Source organism: Abramis brama (assembly GCF_963993115.1).
Source record: "Abramis brama genome assembly, chromosome: 5".
Lineage (NCBI taxonomy): Eukaryota > Metazoa > Chordata > Actinopteri > Cypriniformes > Leuciscidae > Abramis > Abramis brama.
In genome coordinates this window covers 38,834,439-38,854,719 of record NC_139967.1, presented here as the reverse complement: position 1 = coordinate 38,854,719, position 20,281 = coordinate 38,834,439, and the positions used below count along the sequence as shown (strand labels likewise).

Below are 20,281 nucleotides of genomic sequence, written 5' to 3'. Positions count from 1 at the left end.
ATAATGTCCTGACAGAAAATTACCAGGACTTTTTTTACCAGGATATTTTTTCTTACAGTGCAATTTGTCAATCACATACAAATATAAATATTTCCTCTGATATTACTTGATTAGTAATTTGTGCAAAGCATAATCAAATTTGGCTCAATACTTTTTGAGTAGTTTGGTATGATCATAATTTTGATGAAAATACAAATGAAACCAGAGAGACAATCAAACATCTTGGGGCAGAAGTAGAATCTAATTTGGATCATTGAAATGGTAAATTAACACATACCATTGTTATACTTTTATTAAAATTTACAGTTGACACACTTTCACAACAAAAAATTACCAGAAGTCTTCTGGTAAAAACAAAACAAAAAACAGCTCATTTGTATTTCTGCTACTAGCAAAAGTACTGCATAGGATCTGTTGACTTAATGCACACGTTCCAAAAAATAAATAAATAAATCACTCACACATGTAGAACGAAAAAAAAAAGAACAGAGACAAACCTCAGCAATCTTCATAAAAGATGAAAAATTAATGTAAAAAAAGACAAGAAGCTAAAAGGACCAACTACCGCATAAAATCTTAAAGTCCCCCTGTGGCGTTTATATGTGATGTTTTTAATGTGCTTTAAGACAAACCATGTGCAAATGTGTAAGTCAACACCATTGCTGAGTATTTGCACTTTAAAACTGCAGTGAACCAAAGACAGTCTCAAAATCATGTTTGAAATCGCTGGTGTTTCTGACGTCACAAACTACCTTGTAACCAATCACGTCAACGTGTGATCGTCAACGAGTGGATCTCTGGAAGCGGGGCTAATTTACACATTCATAGAACCGTGTATACTTAATGAGGAAAGGGTGTAAAGTTACATTCAAGCTATTTTAAGGCATGAAGACTTTTTTTAAGGAAAAAAAAAAACATTTAAATATGTAATTTTGGTGATCAAAGATGAGTTTCAAGGGATAGAATTATTGACTACAGGGGGACTTTACACTAGAATTTGTGATTGCCATTGTATCATCCTACACAATATATTACTATTCACATATGAGTTCAGAACTTTGCTGAACTCTACAGAACTTTTTAAATATAATTTTCAAACACAATGTTGCTATTGCATGCTAAGTGACAATTTTCAGTAACCCTGCAGAATAATTTTAAACAGATGAAGGTGTTATCGGTAGTTGTAGCTCTCATCGTCATATTCTAACTCATCTTCCTGCTCGTCTCCCAGTTGCCCGTATCTGAATTTACGATAAACAGTGCCGTCCTGCCCCATGTACACAATATCTTCATCTTCATCATCTTCATCGTCATCATCCTGAGTCCCCTTCTGATCACCAAGGTCCACTAGCTGTGACTCACGGAAAAGTCCAGAACTAGAGCTTGCTTGACCACCGAAGGCAGAGGTGGATGATGATGTGTAGTAGCCGTCTTTGCCGCCACCATGGCCCAGTTTTTCATACCCACGTGGGATAGCGGTCTCTGGCATGGGTCGTTTGGAAAGAGAACGCTTAATGAGGATGATTACGGAGATTGAGGCAAAGACAAGCAGGATGGAGGTGGTGATAAAGAGTGGCAGGTTTCCTGTGTACTCTTCTTCCTCATGGTTTCGAAAGGCAAAGTTAGTGCTGAGGACACACTCACCTTAAACAGAGATAAAATATTGGTTTTAGTGTCTGACACAACAAATAAACCAAGACAGGACAACTATTTTTAAGTTACTAACTATTTTAGTATTAAAGGAACATTTCACCCTCAAATGAAAATTCCATCCCCGGCTCATTGTAAAAACATAACTGTAATGACATTTCTGCTAAATATTATGTTACTTCATGCATGTTTTGCAGCACTTTCAAAGTGAAATGTTCAGTGAAGGCCCTAAAAGCATGATCAGTTATGTTCGATCATTGTAAATCTGGCAGGGTTTTATTACATTTACTGTTACGTATCCTAAGCCTAACCAAGCATGAAAAAAAAAACATGATCACTGAAGCAACGTTACCATTAGCTTGTTTCTATAAGACTCTGAGCTCTTTTCTTGTGACTTTTTTTTTAATCATAAGTCTTTTTTTCGTATTTCACAGAACTCGTATTTGTGTATAGTGGTGTGCCAGGTGAGCTAGTTTACAATATCAGCAAAGCCATGCATATGGATCTGGGTCAAGTTATGCAAATATCAAAATGTATTAGTTTACAAATAATGGGCTATGGTAAAAATGCTTTGAGGTAATTGTGCAAGGAACTGAAAATCAAAAGAAGTCTTTATTAATCAATAATCTGCCCCTGTAATCATAATTGGTATGAAAAGGAATAAAAGTTGTTGGTGTTTTACTGCCACTAGTGTTCCTTTTAGCCATGTGAGCTAAGTATATGAATAGGTAAGCTTATGGAGTTTTGCAAAAATGTAGGTAGAGGCACATTTTCCTACAAGCCTTTGTTGTTGTTTTTTTTGTCATTGATGAATCTGTTAGTAGCCTACTGGTAATATTTTGAAATGTCACTTTTAAGTCCAAATACCTCTAGTTTCAGTACAGTTACAGCACTCTTGCTGAACTGGGGCTGTGTCTTCCTGTTCTGTGTTGGTGCAGCAGGGCAGACAGCGCCCCCCTGCTGTCAGGATGAACTGTGCTGGACAGATGGTGCAGTTATAATGCCCAGGACCTTTACATTCCAAACAGGATTCATCACATGATTCACAGTTATAGCCCTGCTCCTGTAGAGAGATCACAAGAGCTATCAGGTGACCACATTCATAAAAAAAATATTAAAGTAAAATGAGTGTTAAACTGCACTAGAACAGAAGTTTACCTCAGACTTAACGTATTCTCCTGTGATGCAGGGTGACTCGCAAGCACCCTCTGTGAGTGTATAACCTGGGTGACATGACTCACAATCCTCAACACTCTTGCCTGTCAATCGAAAGGACATCCCAGTATTTTAGGTTTGAATTATTGAATAATTCACGGTTAAATATAGAATTTAATGTGAAATGTCCTTTTTTTGCTTTGAGTTGGTGTGAGACATACCTTTATTATGGAAATAATATTCAGTTTGCATTCAAATATATTCTATTATTGTTAAAAATGCACGTTAATCGCAATCAAATCAAACCGTTATATATAAATTTATATTAAAGACAATAAGTTGAAATTTAAGAGTTAACAGTGATTTTTGACATACGTAGGACTTAAGTACATATTTATTTATAGGCAATTTCATAATTACGTCAATTTAATTTGGCTAAAGTGTACAGCTGAATGTACTGACAAGCATTTATGCTAAACTAAAATTTGATGTTTCTAATATTGTATGTCAAGATATATTTGAAATTACACATTTGTAATGATGAAGTTGGAATTTAGTGCATTAAGAATATATTTACGATACATTTAAAGCTCCACTATGTAACTTTGGTATTTGACCACAAGAGGGCGCAGTTTCAACAATAACAAAGGCGAAGCTTGATGACGCTATGAAGGAGGTGACGATGGGAGATGTCGTTTTTAATGCGTTTTCACCATAGCAATGTATCTAAATGGAATTAATGAATCATGATCACGGATGAGGTAATTTATTCGTTTTTGTATTACCTGTATGTCTGATCGTATTATTTTATGTCATCATAATTAATGAACTGCAAGGAACGTGAAATGTTATGCTATATTATCCCGTTACAACATACAGCTATTTGTCAAATGATTTGTTTGGTTTATGTTGTGCAGTTTTACGTTTTTATGGTTAATGGCGTGTTGTTTAACGTGTTCAAACCAATATCTAAAAGTAAATTTGAACGAACATTTGCAAGTAATGACTAAATATATTTTTTTAACAACATATCCGATTGTATTTAATTGTACTGCCATAATCTCGGTCACCACACGTGATAACAAGCCTTACCGAAGTACAAAGAGCAATATAACTTTGTTTATAAGTGCTATTATTGACAGTTGCATGTCTTACCTGTCTATCAATAACGTTACACTCGCGAGAGAGTCTCTGTCAAGTCCAAGATTGACGCGCAGCTCTCTCCATCTCGAAAACGCCTGGCTGATATTATCCGGGTTTTATTCCTCCGTTTGTCACACAGTCCGTGACTCCGCGTGTATCCGAATATGGACGCTTTCGTTTTGTTGGCACTTCAATACTCGCCAAAGAGTAATCGTGATCCATAACAGCTATAACCATACAGTCTATGGCTATAACGCTTTAACCACCACTTCCGCATTTTACCATGTGATATTCCGGTGTGGTGGGTCATATTTTTTATTTTATTCTTTTTTTATTCTTTGTCAGACGTCTTTATTGTTTATTGTGATAAGAAAAAAAACTCAATAAAGTTGTTGTTAAAAAAAAAAAAAAAATCCGGTGTGGTGGAATATCCTATCACATGGTCCACACCGGAAAAAAAGGATAGAGCGGACATTGCGTCACTGAGGCGCGACATTTCTTTTCCGGGACGGCCAGTTATTTAAAATCGGAATTTCTCTGAAATAAAAAATCTTTGGAGACTTTTGAGATATTGTAAGTACACAACTGGAGGAAATATATCACACTGTGCAAGTTATTTTCGGAAATTTTATTACAAAATTCCTACATATTGGAGCTTTAACATATGTAATATTGAATAACACACCACAGTTAAAATTAAAAAGTGCTTGAATATGTTAGTCAGCACACCAAAATATGTGTACTTCTTTAAAGAATGTTAAAAAAGTATTAAAACACAATGATTTAAAACTTACTTTTTGAAGTAAAACTTTTAGTAAGACATTATTTCAAGTGCATTTTAGAAAACTGTACTTCAGTGTGTTAAGAAGGTCATGAAAGTGTACACACTTAAGTGGCCTTTTATTTGATTAATAGTACAGATTTTTGCCGCACACTACAGGTGTACTTTCAGTACAATTAAGTGCATTTATTTTTCAAAGGGCCTGTGGAATTGACTAGTTCCCTTTCGTGGTCACTCCGAGTTACGTCGGATGACGACGAATGGGGTTTCGCTTAGAAATCCTATCATCTTCGAGTATATAAAACGAGCCAATGGCAATGAAATGCCATGGGTCTGCGGAATTTGCATAGCGTATCTCCGCCCCACCCTGGGGGTATATAAGGAAGTACGCCGGCAACATGCAGATATGTTTTCGCTTCGGAGCCAAGTTGATGTACTTCACTCCACAGCCAATCCTGAGTTTCATCTCTCCTTCTCTTCGAGACGAGCCTCTCTCCAGGTGTTGGTGCAGTGATTTGCCAGTGTTTGTGTGTTCTCTCCCTGGTCGCTTCAACACTCTGCGGAGAATCTCCTTTCACAAACAGAGCATTGCACGTGGCACGTCTTTTCAAAGATGTCTCGCCTGTGCACTTCTGGTTGCGGTCGACTCATATCTGATTCTGATGGGCACAATCGCTGTCTTGCGTGTCTGGGTGTTGACCACGCTAAGGCAGCGTTTGTGGATGAATCATGTTCCCATTGCGGGAACATGACCATCGCGCTGTTGCGGTCGAGACTCAATGACCTCGTTCGAGGGAGAGTCCCCTCATCCGCACCCCGATCTACGAGCTTCACGAGAGCTGATACTTCGGCTGGCGGCCAGGGTGACCTGAGGGTTACGGTGTGGAATAAAGCGCAGACTATTCCACGCTCCACACCTCCCTCTTCAACAGTGCAACCCGTGAGTGTTCCAGATGACGATGAGATGTCAATCGCTGCATCACAAGGTGGGCATGAGTCCTTGGGAAGTGACGATTCGGCTGTGCTACCACCTTCGGGTGTGTCAGCATTGCCCGAGTCGGATCCCGAGCTGACGGCCATGCTTTCCCGGGCAGCCGCGGCCATTGGCCTCAAGTGGTCTCCACCACCCGGTCCAGTGCGTTCGCGGCTGGACGATTGGTTTTTGGGTGCAGCCGCTGATCCCCGTCAGCGTCCAACCCCAATGCCATTCTTCCCGGATGTGCATGAGGAGGTCACGAGGTCCTGGAAAGCACCCTTGTCTTCCCGTGAGCGCTCGTCGGCCTCCTCCGCCTTGCCTCCTCTCGATCAGGCGGCTGCCAAAGGGTACACTGGGGTTCCCCAGGTTGAACGCTCTGTTGCCATGCAACTATGTCCTCAGAGTGCTTCTTCCCGCGGCGACCCAAAGCACCCCTCCAAGGCCTGTAGGTTCTCCTCCACCCTGGTGGCGAAGGCCTATAGAGCTGCGGGGCAGGCAGCCTCCTCACTGCATGCCATGGCAACGCTGCAGGTCTACCAGGCCCAGTTGTTGCGTGACATGCACGAGGGGAGGACTGACCCAGGGCTCTTTGATGAGCTGTGTGCCGCCACCGACCTTGACGAAGGTGACCGCACGCTCCCTGGGTCAGGTGATGTCCACGTGTGTGGTCCAGGAGCGACACCTGTGGCTCAACCTGGCCGATATGCGGGAGGCCGAGCGAACCCGGTTCCTCGACACCCCCATATCCCAGGCTGCAGGAAGGCGCCACAGCCCTCTCCAACCCCACGCCCCGCTAAACGGCAGGCAAAACGGCGCTCCTGAGACGGGCTGCTCAGAGATGGCTTCGAGTTCTTCCCAGGAGACGGTAGCAGGGCCGCTCCTTCCCCCGGTGGAGGGCCGGGGGAGAATCCTTGGTTTTCCCACTCCCGCTGCTCGTCCCTCAACGGGCAGCACCCTATTGTGGTTAAAGAAAGAACTCACTCACCCATCTCTGAGCACACAGAGTTCTCGGATGACAGTGCGCGCCGCTTACGAGCCTCGCCACTCTTGTCCCCCTCTGTCGCTAGACCCCTGCCAGAGCACGCCCCAGTGGGACGCTGGTCCTCCTCAGGCAGGATGCGGCTAATGACCGTGCCCCCGCACCGGGCCGCTATGCCACCCTCGCCTGGGCTGGTCATTCCGCTTCGCTGCACCACCGAGGGTACGTCTGTGGTCCGCATGACCCCGCTGGTACAGTTCTTGGGAGCCTGGTTAGAGCTTCCCAGACTGTCCCGCTGGGTCGCAAGGACCATCAGGCTCGGCTACGCGGTTCAGTTCGCGCGGTCTCCTCCCCGCTTCAGGGGAGTCCGCTTCACTATGGTCGGTGGCAATGCCCCTGTCATGAGAGCGGAGGTCGCCACCCTACTGGCGAAGGGTGCGATCGAGACTGTCTCTCCAGCCAAAATGAAGTCCGGCTTCTACAGCCCCTACTTCATTGTACCGAAGAAATCCGGTGGGTTACGACCAATCCTGGACTTGCGCGTTCTGAACCAATCCCTTCACAGGATGCCGTTCAAAATGCTCACGGCCAAACGCATTTTCTAATGCGTACGGCCGCAGGATTGGCCGCCTACTTCCATGTCTCCATTCTTCCTCGACACAGACCGTTTCTTCGGTTTGCTTTCGAGGGGCAGGCATACCAGTACGCGGTTCTCCCCTTCGGGCTAGCCCTGTCTCCTCGTGTCTTCACGAAGGTCGTCGAGGCAACCCTTGTTCCTCTACAAGAACACGGGGTTCGCATCCTGAATTATCTCAACGACTGGCTGATCCTAGCTCACTCTCGAGATCAGGTTTGCGAACACAGGGACCTAGTGCTCCGGCACCTAGCTCGTCTGGGTCTTCGGGTCAACTGGGAGAAGAGCAAACTCTGCCTCGTGCAGAGGATCTCTTTTCTCGGTATGAAGATCGACTCGGTCGCCATGTGTGCGCAGCTTACGAGCGAGCGCGCGCAGTCACTGCTGACTTGCCTTCGTCAGTTTGAGGGCAAGAGTGCGGTTCCACTGAAACTTTTTCAGAGGCTCCTGGGGCATATGGCATCCGCAGCCGTTGTAACGCCGCTCGGATTGCTTCATATGAGACCGCTTCAGCTTTGGCTTCGCGATCGAGTCCCGAGGTGGGCATGGCAGCACGGCACGCTCCGAGTCCCAGTGACTCCGACCTGCCGTCAGACCTTCACCCCATGGACGAACCTCAGTTTTCTTCGGGCCGGAGTGCCCTTAGAACGAGTGTCCAGGCATGTTGCTGTATCAACAGATGCCTCCACCACGGGCTGGGGGGCCATGTGCAATGGACATGCTGCTGCGGGCTCCTGGACAGGACCCCAGCGCCTTTGGCATGTCAATTGCCTCGAGTTGCTGGCTGTACGTCTCGCCCTGCACCGCTTCCGTGCGTTGCTCAGGGGTCGACATGTACTAGTCCGATCAGACAATACCGCTACAGTAGCGTACATCAACCATCAAGGTGGTCTACGCTCCCGCCGTATGTCGCAACTCGCTCGCCACCTCCTCATTTGGAGTCAGAAGCATCTGAGGTCGCTTCGAGCCATTTATATCCCGGGAGACCTGAACCAGGCGGCCGACGAGCTGTCTCGGCTTCGGCCTCTCGCTGGAGAATGGAGACTCCATCCCCAGACAGTCCAGCTGATTTGGGATCAGTTCGGGGTTGCACAGGTAGATCTGTTTGCCTCCCACGACTCGTCCCACTGCGACCTGTATTATTCCCTGACCGAGGGCACGCTCGGCACGGATGCACTGGCGCACAGCTGGCCGCGGGGCCTACACAAGTATGCATTTCCCCCAGTGAGCCTCCTTGCGCAGACTTTGCGCAAGATCAGGGAGGACGAGGAGCAGGTCATTTTGGTTGCCCCGTATTGGCACATATACTGTATGTATATGTATGTATACTGTACATATACTGTAGTACATGTCGACCCCTGAGCAACGCACGGAAGCGGTGCAGGGCGAGACGTACAGCCAGCAACTCGAGGCAATTGACATGCCAAAGGTGCTGGGGTCCTGTCCAGGAGCCCGCGGCAGCATGTCCATTGCACATGGCCCCCCAGCCCGTGGTGGAGGCATCTGTTGATACAGCAACATGCCTGGACACTCGTTCTAAGGGCACTCCAGCCCGAAGAAAACTGAGGTTCGTCCACGGGGTGAAGGTCTGACGGCAGGTCGGAGTCACTGGGACTCGGAGCGTGCCGTGCTGCCATGCCCACCTCGGGACTCGATCGCGAAGCTAAAGCTGAAGCGGTCTCATATGAAGCAATTCGAGCGGCGTTACAACGTATTGGCACAACCGCACTTGGTTCTCAGAACTAGTTCTCCTCGCGACAGCACCTCCCTGGCCAATTCCCCTGAGGAAGGACCTGCTTTCTCAGGGACGCGGCACCCTATGGCACCCTCGTCCCGATCTTTGGAACCTCCACGTGTGGTTCCTGGACGGGACGAGGCAGGTTTGAGTACCCTACCACCTGCGGTGGTGGCTACCATCACTTCCGCTAGAGCATCGTCCATGAGACATGCCTACGCGTTGAAGTGGAAACTCTTCATCAACTGGTGTTCTTCTAAAAATCAAGAACCCACGAAATGCCCGATCAGTGTCGTGCTTTCCTTCCTGCAAGAAGGGTTGGAGCGAAGGCTGTCTCCCTCCACCCTGAAAGTGTATGTTGCCGCCATTGCCGCACATCACAACGCAGTTGATGGTAAGTCTCTGGGAAAGCACGACCTGATCATCAGGTTCCTGAGGGGAGCGAGGAGACTGAATCCTCCTCGTCCTCCCCTCGTACCCTCTTGGGACATCTCAGTGGTTTTAACTGCCCTGCAGAGTGCTCCCTTTGAGCCTCTGCAATCAGTGGAGCTTAAGTTCCTGTCAATGAAGACAGCGCTCCTGGTTGCATTGGCCTCCATCAAGAGGGTAGGGGACCTGCAGGCATTTTCGGTTGATGAAGCGTGCCTGGAATTCGGACCGGCTAACTCTCATGTGATCCTGAGACCCCGGCCTGGATATGTGCCCAAGGTTCCCACCACTCCCTTTCGAGACCAGGTGGTGAACCTGCAAGCGCTGGCCTTGGAGGAGGCAGACCCAGCCTTGGCACTGCTCTGTCCAGTACGCGCCCTCCGTGCTTACGTAGACAGAACGCAGTGTTTCAGGACCTCAGATCAGCTCTTTGTCTGTCATGGTGGGAAGCTGAAGGGAAAGGCTCTCTCCAAGCAAAGGTTGTCTCACTGGATAGTGGACACCATTGCTTTGGCATACCAGCAGCAAGGTCATCCATGCCCCCTTGGTGTGACAGCCCACTCCACTCGGAGTGTGGCATCCTCTTGGTGTCTAGCGCATGGCGCCTTGCTAACAGACATCTGTAGAGCTGCAGGCTGGGTGACACCTAACACATTCGCGAGATTCTATAATCTCCGAGTGGAGCCAGTTTCTTCTCATGTACTCGCTTCAACTAGCCGGTACTAGATTCTGCTCAGGTGTCTTCGCTTGCTCGCCATTCCTTTCTACGGACAGGATACGTGCGATATTTCCTCAGGTGAGCCTAATAAGCCCTGAGTCTCCTCCAGCACTGTCGACGTCAACACCAGAGTTATGCCACTGGCAGCTTTCGCGTTTGGCTAGGTGCCTCCATGTGCATGGTTCCCCCTCATGTGTATTTCCACTGTAAGCCTCTCTGAGCATGTGTCTTTCCCTTGGCAAGCCACCTTGCCACCCCTGGGGTTGAAATATTCCACCTGTGGCTGGACACCCCAGTGATTCTCCATATGTAGCCCTTCGGGGTCATATGTGTATTCCAAGTCCCCCCCTTCGGGTTGGGCATGATTGCATATTTCCACTGAGATATGCTTCCCAGTGTACCTTGGTATTCCTGTGTTAAGTAGGAGTCCTTCGTCCGTGCCAGTTTCACGACAGGGAGCTCAGACTTACGCAGGGCACTGGAAGACAGCCGAGGTGGCGTGATTAGACTGGGGACCCCATTCGTCGTCATCCGACGTAACTCGGAGGGACCACGAAAGGGAACGTCTCGGTTACGTATGTAACCCTTACGTCTCCCTGCCACTTCCGCTGTACCGCTGGAACGCCTGAGTTCAGTCTTGGCTCCTCAGCGAAGACATATCTGCATGTTGTCGGCGTACTTCCTTATATACCCCCAGGGTGGGGCGGAGATACGCTATGCAAATTCCGCAGACCCATGGCCATTGCCATTGCCATTGCCATTGCCATTGGCTCGTTTTATATACTCGAAGATGATAGGCTTTCTAAGCGAAACCCCATTCGTCGTCATCCGACGTAACGTCTCCGTTCCCTACTCAGGGAACGAGGGTTACATACGTAACCGAGACGTTTGTCTGAAATATTTAGTCACATCTGTAAACTGTTCCATACCTGTGCATGTTCTGCAGGTGGGGTGGCATGCCTCGCATGTTTTGTGGTGAGTGTCGTGGTAGTATGCATCAGGACAGGAGGACACACAGCGACCCTGTTTCCTGATAAACAGCAACCCCTCTTTGCAGCTCACACACCCCTCGGCTCCGGCCTGAAGACACTCCCCACAGCTCTCATCACACCGCTCACATGTCCTAGAGCCAGCTGAGGCATAGTAACTGGAAAGATTCAGTCATAAATATTAGAAAACAGAAAATTGTAATGAAATGGGCTACCTATTAAAATATGTCAGTGCCATTGTTTTGTCTAAAGATGCACACCAGTAAGGTTTTTTTTAAAGGCACGTTTATAAAAACTACTTAGTTGTTCTAATTAAACTAAGGCCTAATTCTGGCTTAAGCTAAGCCCCGTCTGTGAAACCAGGCTTATAAAACACAACAAGAAACTACATAAAAAAAAATCACCAGATAATCTATCAGTCATTTTTTATTCACTACTGTTTATAAACCAACATAGGTATTCAGTACTGTAGTTACCCAGAGCGGCATGTGTCCACACATTCTTTGACGTCTCTGTAGAGGTGATCTCTGCAGCTCAGGCACTCGTGACTGTGCCGCCCCATGCAGTCGAGGCAGTTAGGATGACAGGGTTCACAGCGCTGTGTTTCCCCTCTGAAGAATTCATCCGGACACACATTCACACAGCTGCCATCTGTGGATGAAGTGGAATCTTTGTTTACTACTTATGAAATAGTATTTGAACCTGTGGATTTACTGCACACATTCAGCTGATTCTATACTAACAAACATGCTTGAAACTAAGTTAAAATGTCTACATTTGATATTTTAGTACAACTGTATTTTCAAGATGCTGAATATTTGGACAACAGGAATTCTGTAATATATTCATTTATAAATATCAAAATACAGCATGTCAACAATAAATTGTGTTTTCTTTGTGTAATATTAAAAATAATGAAATAATGAATGTGAATGTGAATGAAATAATAATGTGAAATAATAACTGTCAATAAACTCTGAGGGCCCTATCATAAACCTGGCGCAATGCTAGTTTCAGCCTGGGGCAGTTATCATTTTCACGTCCTGCGCCACGTTGTTTAAATAGCAAATGCATTTGCGCCTATTTGTGCGCCCATGTGCTGCTAGTCTGAAAACGAGGTGTGTTCAGGAGCATTGTTGGCGCGTTGCTATTTTGAGGCAACTGAAATTGAATTTTTTTTGAAAAACAATTTTTTTTTTGTTATTTAAAGAGCGCGTTAGTAATGTGCGCCTATAGGTGGGTCCACAACGCCTATTTTTACATTTAAAAAATAAAAGGATTACAATGTAAAAGATTAATATTGTGTACATAAAGATATGGTGGAATCCAGCTTGTCCCGTAGATGGTCTGCTTTAACCTTGTGCACAAGCAGATCTGTTTGTGCTCTGGAGACACGTTCAGTCTTTCTGTTTGCAAATTATGTCATGTAAATAGCCATCCGCCATGGCGTGAGCACAACTGGCTTTTAAAGGGAATGGGAGATGAGACTCTGATTGGTTTATTTCACGTTATGCCCAAAACACACCCATTACTCATTAAGAGAATAGGGACAACCCTTTTAGACCATACGCCGGGACGCAGACCATTTCTACCGTCGTTAAATTAGCAAAAGTGGATTCGGACACGCCCCAAGTGCACTTGCGCTTTAGATCATGCACTTAGATCGTTAAAATAGGGCCCCAGAGGTTTGTCTGCAGATGTCCATTTTTCCATGGACTGCTGACATTAAAAACTGTATTATGTTAATGTTTTTGAACAATTAATAACTTATATTATCTAATATAAAAAATAAAAAAAGCAATCAAATGCAATGGGCCCCATTGATTACCATAGTATTTTTTTCCCTCTATACTATGTAAGTCAATGGGGTCCATCAACTGGTTGGTTACCCATATTCTTCTAAATATATTCTTCTGTGTTCAGTAGAAGAAAGAAATTCATACAGGTTTGGAACAACTTGAGGGTGAGTTCATGATGACAACATTTTCATTTTTGGGTGAACTATCCCTCTAATGGCTGTCTCAAGAATGGACCTAGGATTCTAAACTAACCCAGAAGATCTAGAAAATGCATTTGATTTCAAATATAAGGGACTACTCATTGCCCCTCTGATACAGCTTTCTCCATTTCTCCGATTTCTTTGCACTGAAGTCATCATCCACTTTGCGAATCAAGAGAGTACCATGCCAAGCCTCAATTGCATGAACTCACTGAGTAGATAATGGTTCTGGTTGCAGCTGAGGCAACTGTCCTGATGTGGGCCGGAGCACTCATGGCAATATTTGTGACACAAGTGACATTCTCCATCCTGGTTGCTGTAGTGGTGTGAGGGGCAGGTGGTGGGTGTGGCGCAGCGCCCGTGGGCATCCATCGTCAGGCCCTCAGGGCAGCTAGTGCAGGATGTGTCGTGAGGACCAGAACAGGTTAGACAGGAACTATCACAGGCTACAGAACAGAGACAAAGACCTTTCATCAACATCATGTGACCTAGTTATGGTCATTAAAAATGTCATAATTTATAGAACAATCAACTTAATTGTAATTTAATTTGAATTCAATTGAATTGTTTGTGGTTCCCATTTTGGTTACACTTCACAATAAGTTTTCATTGGTTAACATGGACTAAGAAAGAACAATACTTCTACAGCATTTATTAATCTTAGTTAATGTTAATTAATACATTAATAAAATCAAAAGTTGTATTTGTTAACTTTAGTTAATGCACTGTGAACTTACTTGAACAAACAATGAACAGATTTTTATTAACCAATTTTAACAAAGATGAATAAATACTGTAAAAATGTATTGCTCAATGTTAGTTAATACTTTTAACTAATGTTAACAAATGAAACCTTATTGTAAAGTGTTACCATGACTTTAAACATATTAGTTGAAAGTGCTATTTATTTTGTGAATTTTCTGTAATATATATATATAGCAAAATTTTTGATTTTATGGATTTAACTAAGATTTACAGTAAAAATTATATTTTACTGTAAAAGTACATGAAATGTCCCACTAGCTATATTAAAGTTTTTCCACCGCATTTGGTACAGGAACTTACTGGTAACCAATTAAGAGGTTTTTACCTATGATTTTTAGTCTTTTATGGTTTCTATTACATTCATTTTTTACAGTGTTCCAACAGTAAGGAAAGTAATGTAGTCTCACCCATGCACTCTTTGGACCTGCTTTCTCTGTAAGTATGTGAGGGACAGGGGGCAAGACATGCTCCGTTGTGCAGTGTGCTGTCACGTTCAAAACATGCATCACAGTTGTTCGATTCAGGTCCATCACATAACAAACAATCCATGTGGCAACGTTTACAAACACCTTGATCCAGGTCCTCGAAAAATCCATCAGGACACACCACTATACACTGACCCTGATGCAGGAAGAAGTCTTCCTTACACTCTAGAGTTAGAGGACAGAAAAATGAAAGATAAAGTGAGATATAGGTTTGAACAGGGCTAGTTGTAACGGTAGAAACATTTCCAAACATGCAAGCATGACGAAACTTGACGAGTGCATTTACTAGTCGCCATATCAACACTATATAGAGACAAAAATTGTGCCAAAATGAACAGATCTTGGGAAAATATCGCTGAATATTTTTTTTAACCATAGCAAAAGTAAATTTCTTAAGTGAATTTTTCATCTCAGTTTTTAGTGTTTATTTAAAAGGACACAAATCTGTTATTTAGAAGTTCAGATAATGCTTTGCTAACTAGCAGAAGGCCCAATATAGCCAGGTTTAAATCTGGTTGCGCAGGTGTCGGAGGTTAAAATGTGCTCCACTACCCATTCATTAAACATTTTTAGTCATATCCGACTCTTGGATATATTCTATGGGCCATCTCTTACTATCTCGCCATAAGCGAGAGACTGTCCATGAATTTTCCGGGGTAGGTCACTAGGTCTTTCCCCAACCCTCCCCATTACATAGCTTGGGATTCACACACCTACAGACAATTTAGCATCTCCAATTCACCTATACTGCATGTTTTTTGATATGGGGAAACCAGAGCACCTGGAGGAAACCCAAGCATATGCATAAGTATATGACATTAGCGGTAAATTAACATTAGTTACTTTTATTAATTTTATTGAGAAACCATGAGAAACAGGTGATTAAAGACTGAGAGTCAATGTTCAGAAATTATTATTTCAAGAAATGTAAAGCATTCTGGCTCATCTGTTTGTCTCCTGTTCTGAGAGAGCTGTGTGTGGAGGGAGGGGAGGGGTTTAACTCTGTGTTTTTCTGAATAGGCTATTTGGATGTTTTTCTGAGCATCTGTTTGCCCACATTGTTCTGAACTATGCTGTATAGCTGTGTTTTGAAGCGTGTACATCAAACTCTAAAATTAGTTTATTATTAAAAAAATTATTTATGGGTTATATGAAAAAGTGAATAACTGTATTTTATTGAAAAAATTATTTTAGTTTGTCTTGTATATATTTTTGTATTAAATAAAATTACATTTTAAGCTGTCATATGGTCTCATCTACTCACTAGTCGGCTTTTACAGTATCATTGTGTTTATAATCGGACTCTTGCAAAGTATTCTAACTCAGACTTTCAAGGAAATGTTCTTTTTAAAATAAAGTCGTTTTGTCAAAAGCTTAGTGACAGTGACATTTAGGTTTTTACTTCTGCTGATTGTATATTAGGCTTTAAAATTAATAAAAGTTTGTTTATCATGATGAACAAAATGTGTAAGAATTATAATCTTTTGTTGGTCACATAGCTTATTTTCCAAAAAAGAACAAACAAACAAACAAACAAACAAACAAACAACAACAAAAAAGATAAATGAATAAATTCCAAAATCCAGTATAAAATCCTATTGCGTTTTTGTCAAAGGAACCAGGGTGATACTAACTTCTGGATTGGCTTTCAAAAATATGTAATTACTGCAGTAGTCTATTATCATCCAAGCTTAACAACTATGAAATATAAGCAAAAACACTGTGGTATTAATGCTACTGAGAAGAAAGCTACTACATTCTCAGAAATAAAGTGTGCAATATTGTTATTTACAAGTGAATAATAATATATGTACTATAGGTGATAAATTAATTTGCACCCTTTAGAAGTTGTAGAAGTGTAGAAGACTGTTGGCACATCAATAACACATATTTGTTACTATAATTTTAGGATTAGTTCACGAAAACATGCAACATCTGTGAAAAATTTCAGTCTTACCTGTACAGCTGTCCTCAGAGCAAATAACACAGCTCTCTGGACACTGCACACACTCCCCGTTCCTCACCGTGTGTCCAGACGGACAGCTCGCCACACACTCATGTTTGTGTAGCAGCAGCGCCTCCTCACAGCTCAGACAATGTGTTGCATTCTTCTCACAGGACGTACAACCAGATGCACAGCTCTTACACACCTGACCCACAGGGTAGCCTCTAAACACACAAGCACACACATCATTTGATAAAATAAATAAATATACAATATAGCTAGCCTACTACATACCGTAACAGCAGTCTGTCAACAACTATCAAAAATTGGAAATGTGACATTCTTATATGAAAGTAAATTTGTTTTAAAGTTTTAAAGTACCCTTGTGGTGAAAATCAAGCCTTCAATGTTGTTTATATGTCTATGTGGTGTTTTTAATGTGCTTTAAGACAATCCATGTGCAAATGTGTAAGTCAACACCATTGCTGAGTATTTTCTCTTTAAAACTGCAGTGAACCAAAGACCTTGACCTCACAAACTACCTTGAAACCAATCAGGTCAACGTGTGATCGTCAACGAGTGGATCTCTGAGCTGGTGTGAGTGAGTGGAGGTGGGGCTAATTTGCATATGCATAGAACCGTGTATACTAAATGAGGCAAGGGTGTAAAGTTATGCTGCGTTCCAGGCAACCTGTAACCCGTGTTTTTCCAACCTTATACCCGTGAAAGTGCACTGGAACGGCAGTCAAACCTGTGACTTCCCACCCGTGAACTCGTACTAGATCGATGTACTCCCAGTTACGAGTTGGAAAAACACGGGTTACAGGTTGCCTGGAACGCGGCATTACATTCAAACTATTTTAAGGCATGAATAAATTATTTTTTTCAAGGAAAAATGTTTAAATATGTAATTTTGGTGATCAAAGAATAAAAATACAAAAATACAGGGAGACTTTAATTAATTGTTGTAAATAATGTAATTGATTTGATGTAACACTAATGTGTTACACAAATTTGATTTATTGCAATTTTGGTAACACTTTATTTTGATGGTCCCTTTTAACATTCTGTTAACTATAAGTAACTTTACAGCTACATGTCAACTAATTACAGTATTAGTAGACTATCTGCTTAATATCTGCAAACTCTTTATTGTGATGGTCCTCCAACAGACATTCTACTGACAACAAGTAACTTTGCAACTACATGTCAACTTATTCTAACCCTACCAGTCTACTGATACTCTAATGAGAGTTAGTAGATATGTAGCAGCAACATTATTTATAGTCAACAGAATGTGTTAAAGTGACTATCAAAATAAAGTGAAACCCTTGTTTTTGCACTGGCATGTCTCTTGGCTGTTGAGGACTTTGAGCCTACATTCAGTACGAGTACAATAATTGTATACTTTACTTATATGGTTTTCAGGTATTCTTTTCACATCTGCATTACATTCTGTAAGTATCTGTAAATGGTTCTAACCTAGTGCACTTGCGCACACATTGGCCAGCCTGCAAATAAAGAAGGCTTTTACGTGCTGACTGGCAGCGTGTGCAGAGCTGCTCGTCCTGGCACTGGGCACAACCTTGTGGGCAATTCTCGCAGTTCCCACTTTCCTTGCTGCCAAATCTGCCCGTCGGGCATCGTGTCACACACATCTGATCTGCAGTCAGATATCGACCTGGAACACATATACATAACGTCTATTCACATTCATCCAAGCCTTCATGCATCCAACCAAAGATTATTCCATCCATCATATTTTTCATTGAGTTGCACCTGTTGTACCTTTAACACATGTGATGCATTGAGTCTTCATTCTCCCCGAACAGGATTCGCATGAATAGTGACAGGCCTCACATTCCCCATCATCTGAAAGAGCAGTTATAACCAGCAGAAATTTTATAACTGAACCGTCCCTTGTGAAAAAGAAATGTGCTTAATTGTTTTAAATGTGCATAGTGTACTTTAAGTTAAAAAAAACTGTACTTGCACATAAAAATGTGAATTGAATAAAGACCACTTAAGTGTACTTTAAGAGAGAACACTTTATGTATCTTTACACACATAAGTACACTTTTAAATACATGTCAAATTAAAAGTTACTACATTCAAAAAATACATTCAAATTTTTTCAATAAACTTTTGCCATGCTTTAAAGAAGCACACTTATTTTGAGGTGTTGACAAACATACTAAAGCACAAAGCATTTGATTATAATTTGAACTATAGGCTGTTATTTAATATTACAATTAAAGGTGATAATTTTTAAATGTACTAAATTGCAACTTAATCATAACAAATGTCTACTTACAAATATATTTAAAACACGATTTACAAGTTTAACTAGAAATTACATGAGAGTACATGCTTGTCAGTACATTTGACTGTACACTTTATATTTCAAAGACAAAATAAATGAAAATTAAATTACATATAAATATACTTAAGTCTTATTTAAGTGGGTCAAAATCACTCTCAAGTTCAACTAATGGCATGCAATATACATTTAAATGTATTATTCTAAAAGTATGCTAAAGTGTACTTTTTTTCACAAGGGTTGTTATGTTTTACAAATACGATTTTATTCTCTAATTCTAAACCAACTTAACCAACTTCCAACCAATAGCCTACATTGATCTAATAAACCAATAATGTAAAATCAAGAACGATTTTAACAAAGTCAGAAAAGTTTTGCAAAAATTGTACCTTTAGGGGTACAACAGCTTATCACTTGGGCAGTACCCTTAAAATGTCAACTTTGTACCTTATCAACCCTTAAAATGTGTATTTTATTACCTTAGAGTAGTAATATGCACTAAAGGTACTACTATAAATCTTTTACGGTAAACAAGGTGCAAAGATACCCTTTTAGGGCAGTGTCCCAGTGTATCATTTGCTCCCTTTCATGTCGGTCACTCCAACGTTCGTCAGAGCGATCCGACAGAAATGGGATCTTCGCAGAGAGACCAGTCTACTCCGAGAGAAACTAAATGAGCCTAAACAACATGCGATAATTGCGCCAGCTGCTTCTATCACGCAGTGCGGGTATATAATGAGCAGCAGGTGCAACGCATCCTTACATTTCGCTTCAGAGACGAGCTGATTCATGTTCTGTTCCAGTCTTACTTCTAAAGAAGTGACAACTTTTCGAGTGTTCTTTTTGGAAGAAGCCCTCACTTTCGTGTTGCGTGTCACGGCGCACTACAGCAGGATCATCTCAGAAAAAAAATCTGCTGTTTTCACAGCTCTGAGCATGGCGGTTCGGTTGAGTGCCTCAGTGGATTACACTATTTCCCCCTGTTGGCCGCGGACATCCCCCTGTGCGCTTCAGCACTAGAGAGAGCTAATTTCCTAAAAGAGCTTACACAAGTGTGACATTCCACTCGTGTGTTTCTGGATGTGGTCGTTCCCTGTCCTCATGTGACGGCCACAATCACTGTCTCACATGCCTGGGCTTAAGCATGCTGAAACTGCATTCGTGGGTGGTTCTTGTTCTCTCAGGAGAACATGACCACGTTGGCACGTTGTTCATCTTCCCTTTCTCGCAAGGGCTTGAGCGTTCAAAGCGCTTGCCCCTTTGTACTTCAAGAGCGCTCGTGGGCTGCCCCTCAGTCTGCTTGTCGCCAAGGGCGTCGTTCCCCTGCAAAAAAAGGAAAAAAGAAAAAAAACGGACTCCGCCACAGCCAGCTCTACTGTGACGTTGAGCCTCGCAGGGAAACAACGCCGTTTGTCTCAGCCGGTGAACGGTCAGTAAAAAATCACCTCTGAGACGGGCAACCCGGACCGGGATGAAGCTGCTCTTTTCCCAGTGGAGGGCTGGGTGCAGAATTTCACAAAAAGAATTCCGGCTATGGCGGCTCAGCCAGCAGTACCCACACCTTCAATTAAAAGCAGT

The 20,281-nt window shown here is 42.9% G+C and overlaps 1 protein-coding gene across 1 annotated transcript in view; it reads right to left on the bottom strand.

Moving 5' to 3' along the window:
- Positions 1-208: 208 nt before the first annotated feature.
- pcsk5a (proprotein convertase subtilisin/kexin type 5a) overlaps positions 209-20,281 on the bottom strand; it is a gene marked incomplete at its 5' end in the record, with an annotated part of 46,197 nt that continues 26,124 nt past the window's right edge. Inside the window, 10 exons of the mRNA XM_084114100.1 lie at positions 209-1,644; positions 2,518-2,713; positions 2,809-2,909; positions 11,130-11,347; positions 11,666-11,840; positions 13,401-13,634; positions 14,361-14,603; positions 16,396-16,607; positions 17,866-18,064; positions 18,172-18,255. Coding sequence (XP_083970226.1) covers positions 1,172-1,644; positions 2,518-2,713; positions 2,809-2,909; positions 11,130-11,347; positions 11,666-11,840; positions 13,401-13,634; positions 14,361-14,603; positions 16,396-16,607; positions 17,866-18,064; positions 18,172-18,255 — 2,135 coding nt within the window. The 3' untranslated portion in view covers positions 209-1,171. The remainder of the gene's footprint in view (positions 1,645-2,517; positions 2,714-2,808; positions 2,910-11,129; positions 11,348-11,665; positions 11,841-13,400; positions 13,635-14,360; positions 14,604-16,395; positions 16,608-17,865; positions 18,065-18,171; positions 18,256-20,281) is intronic.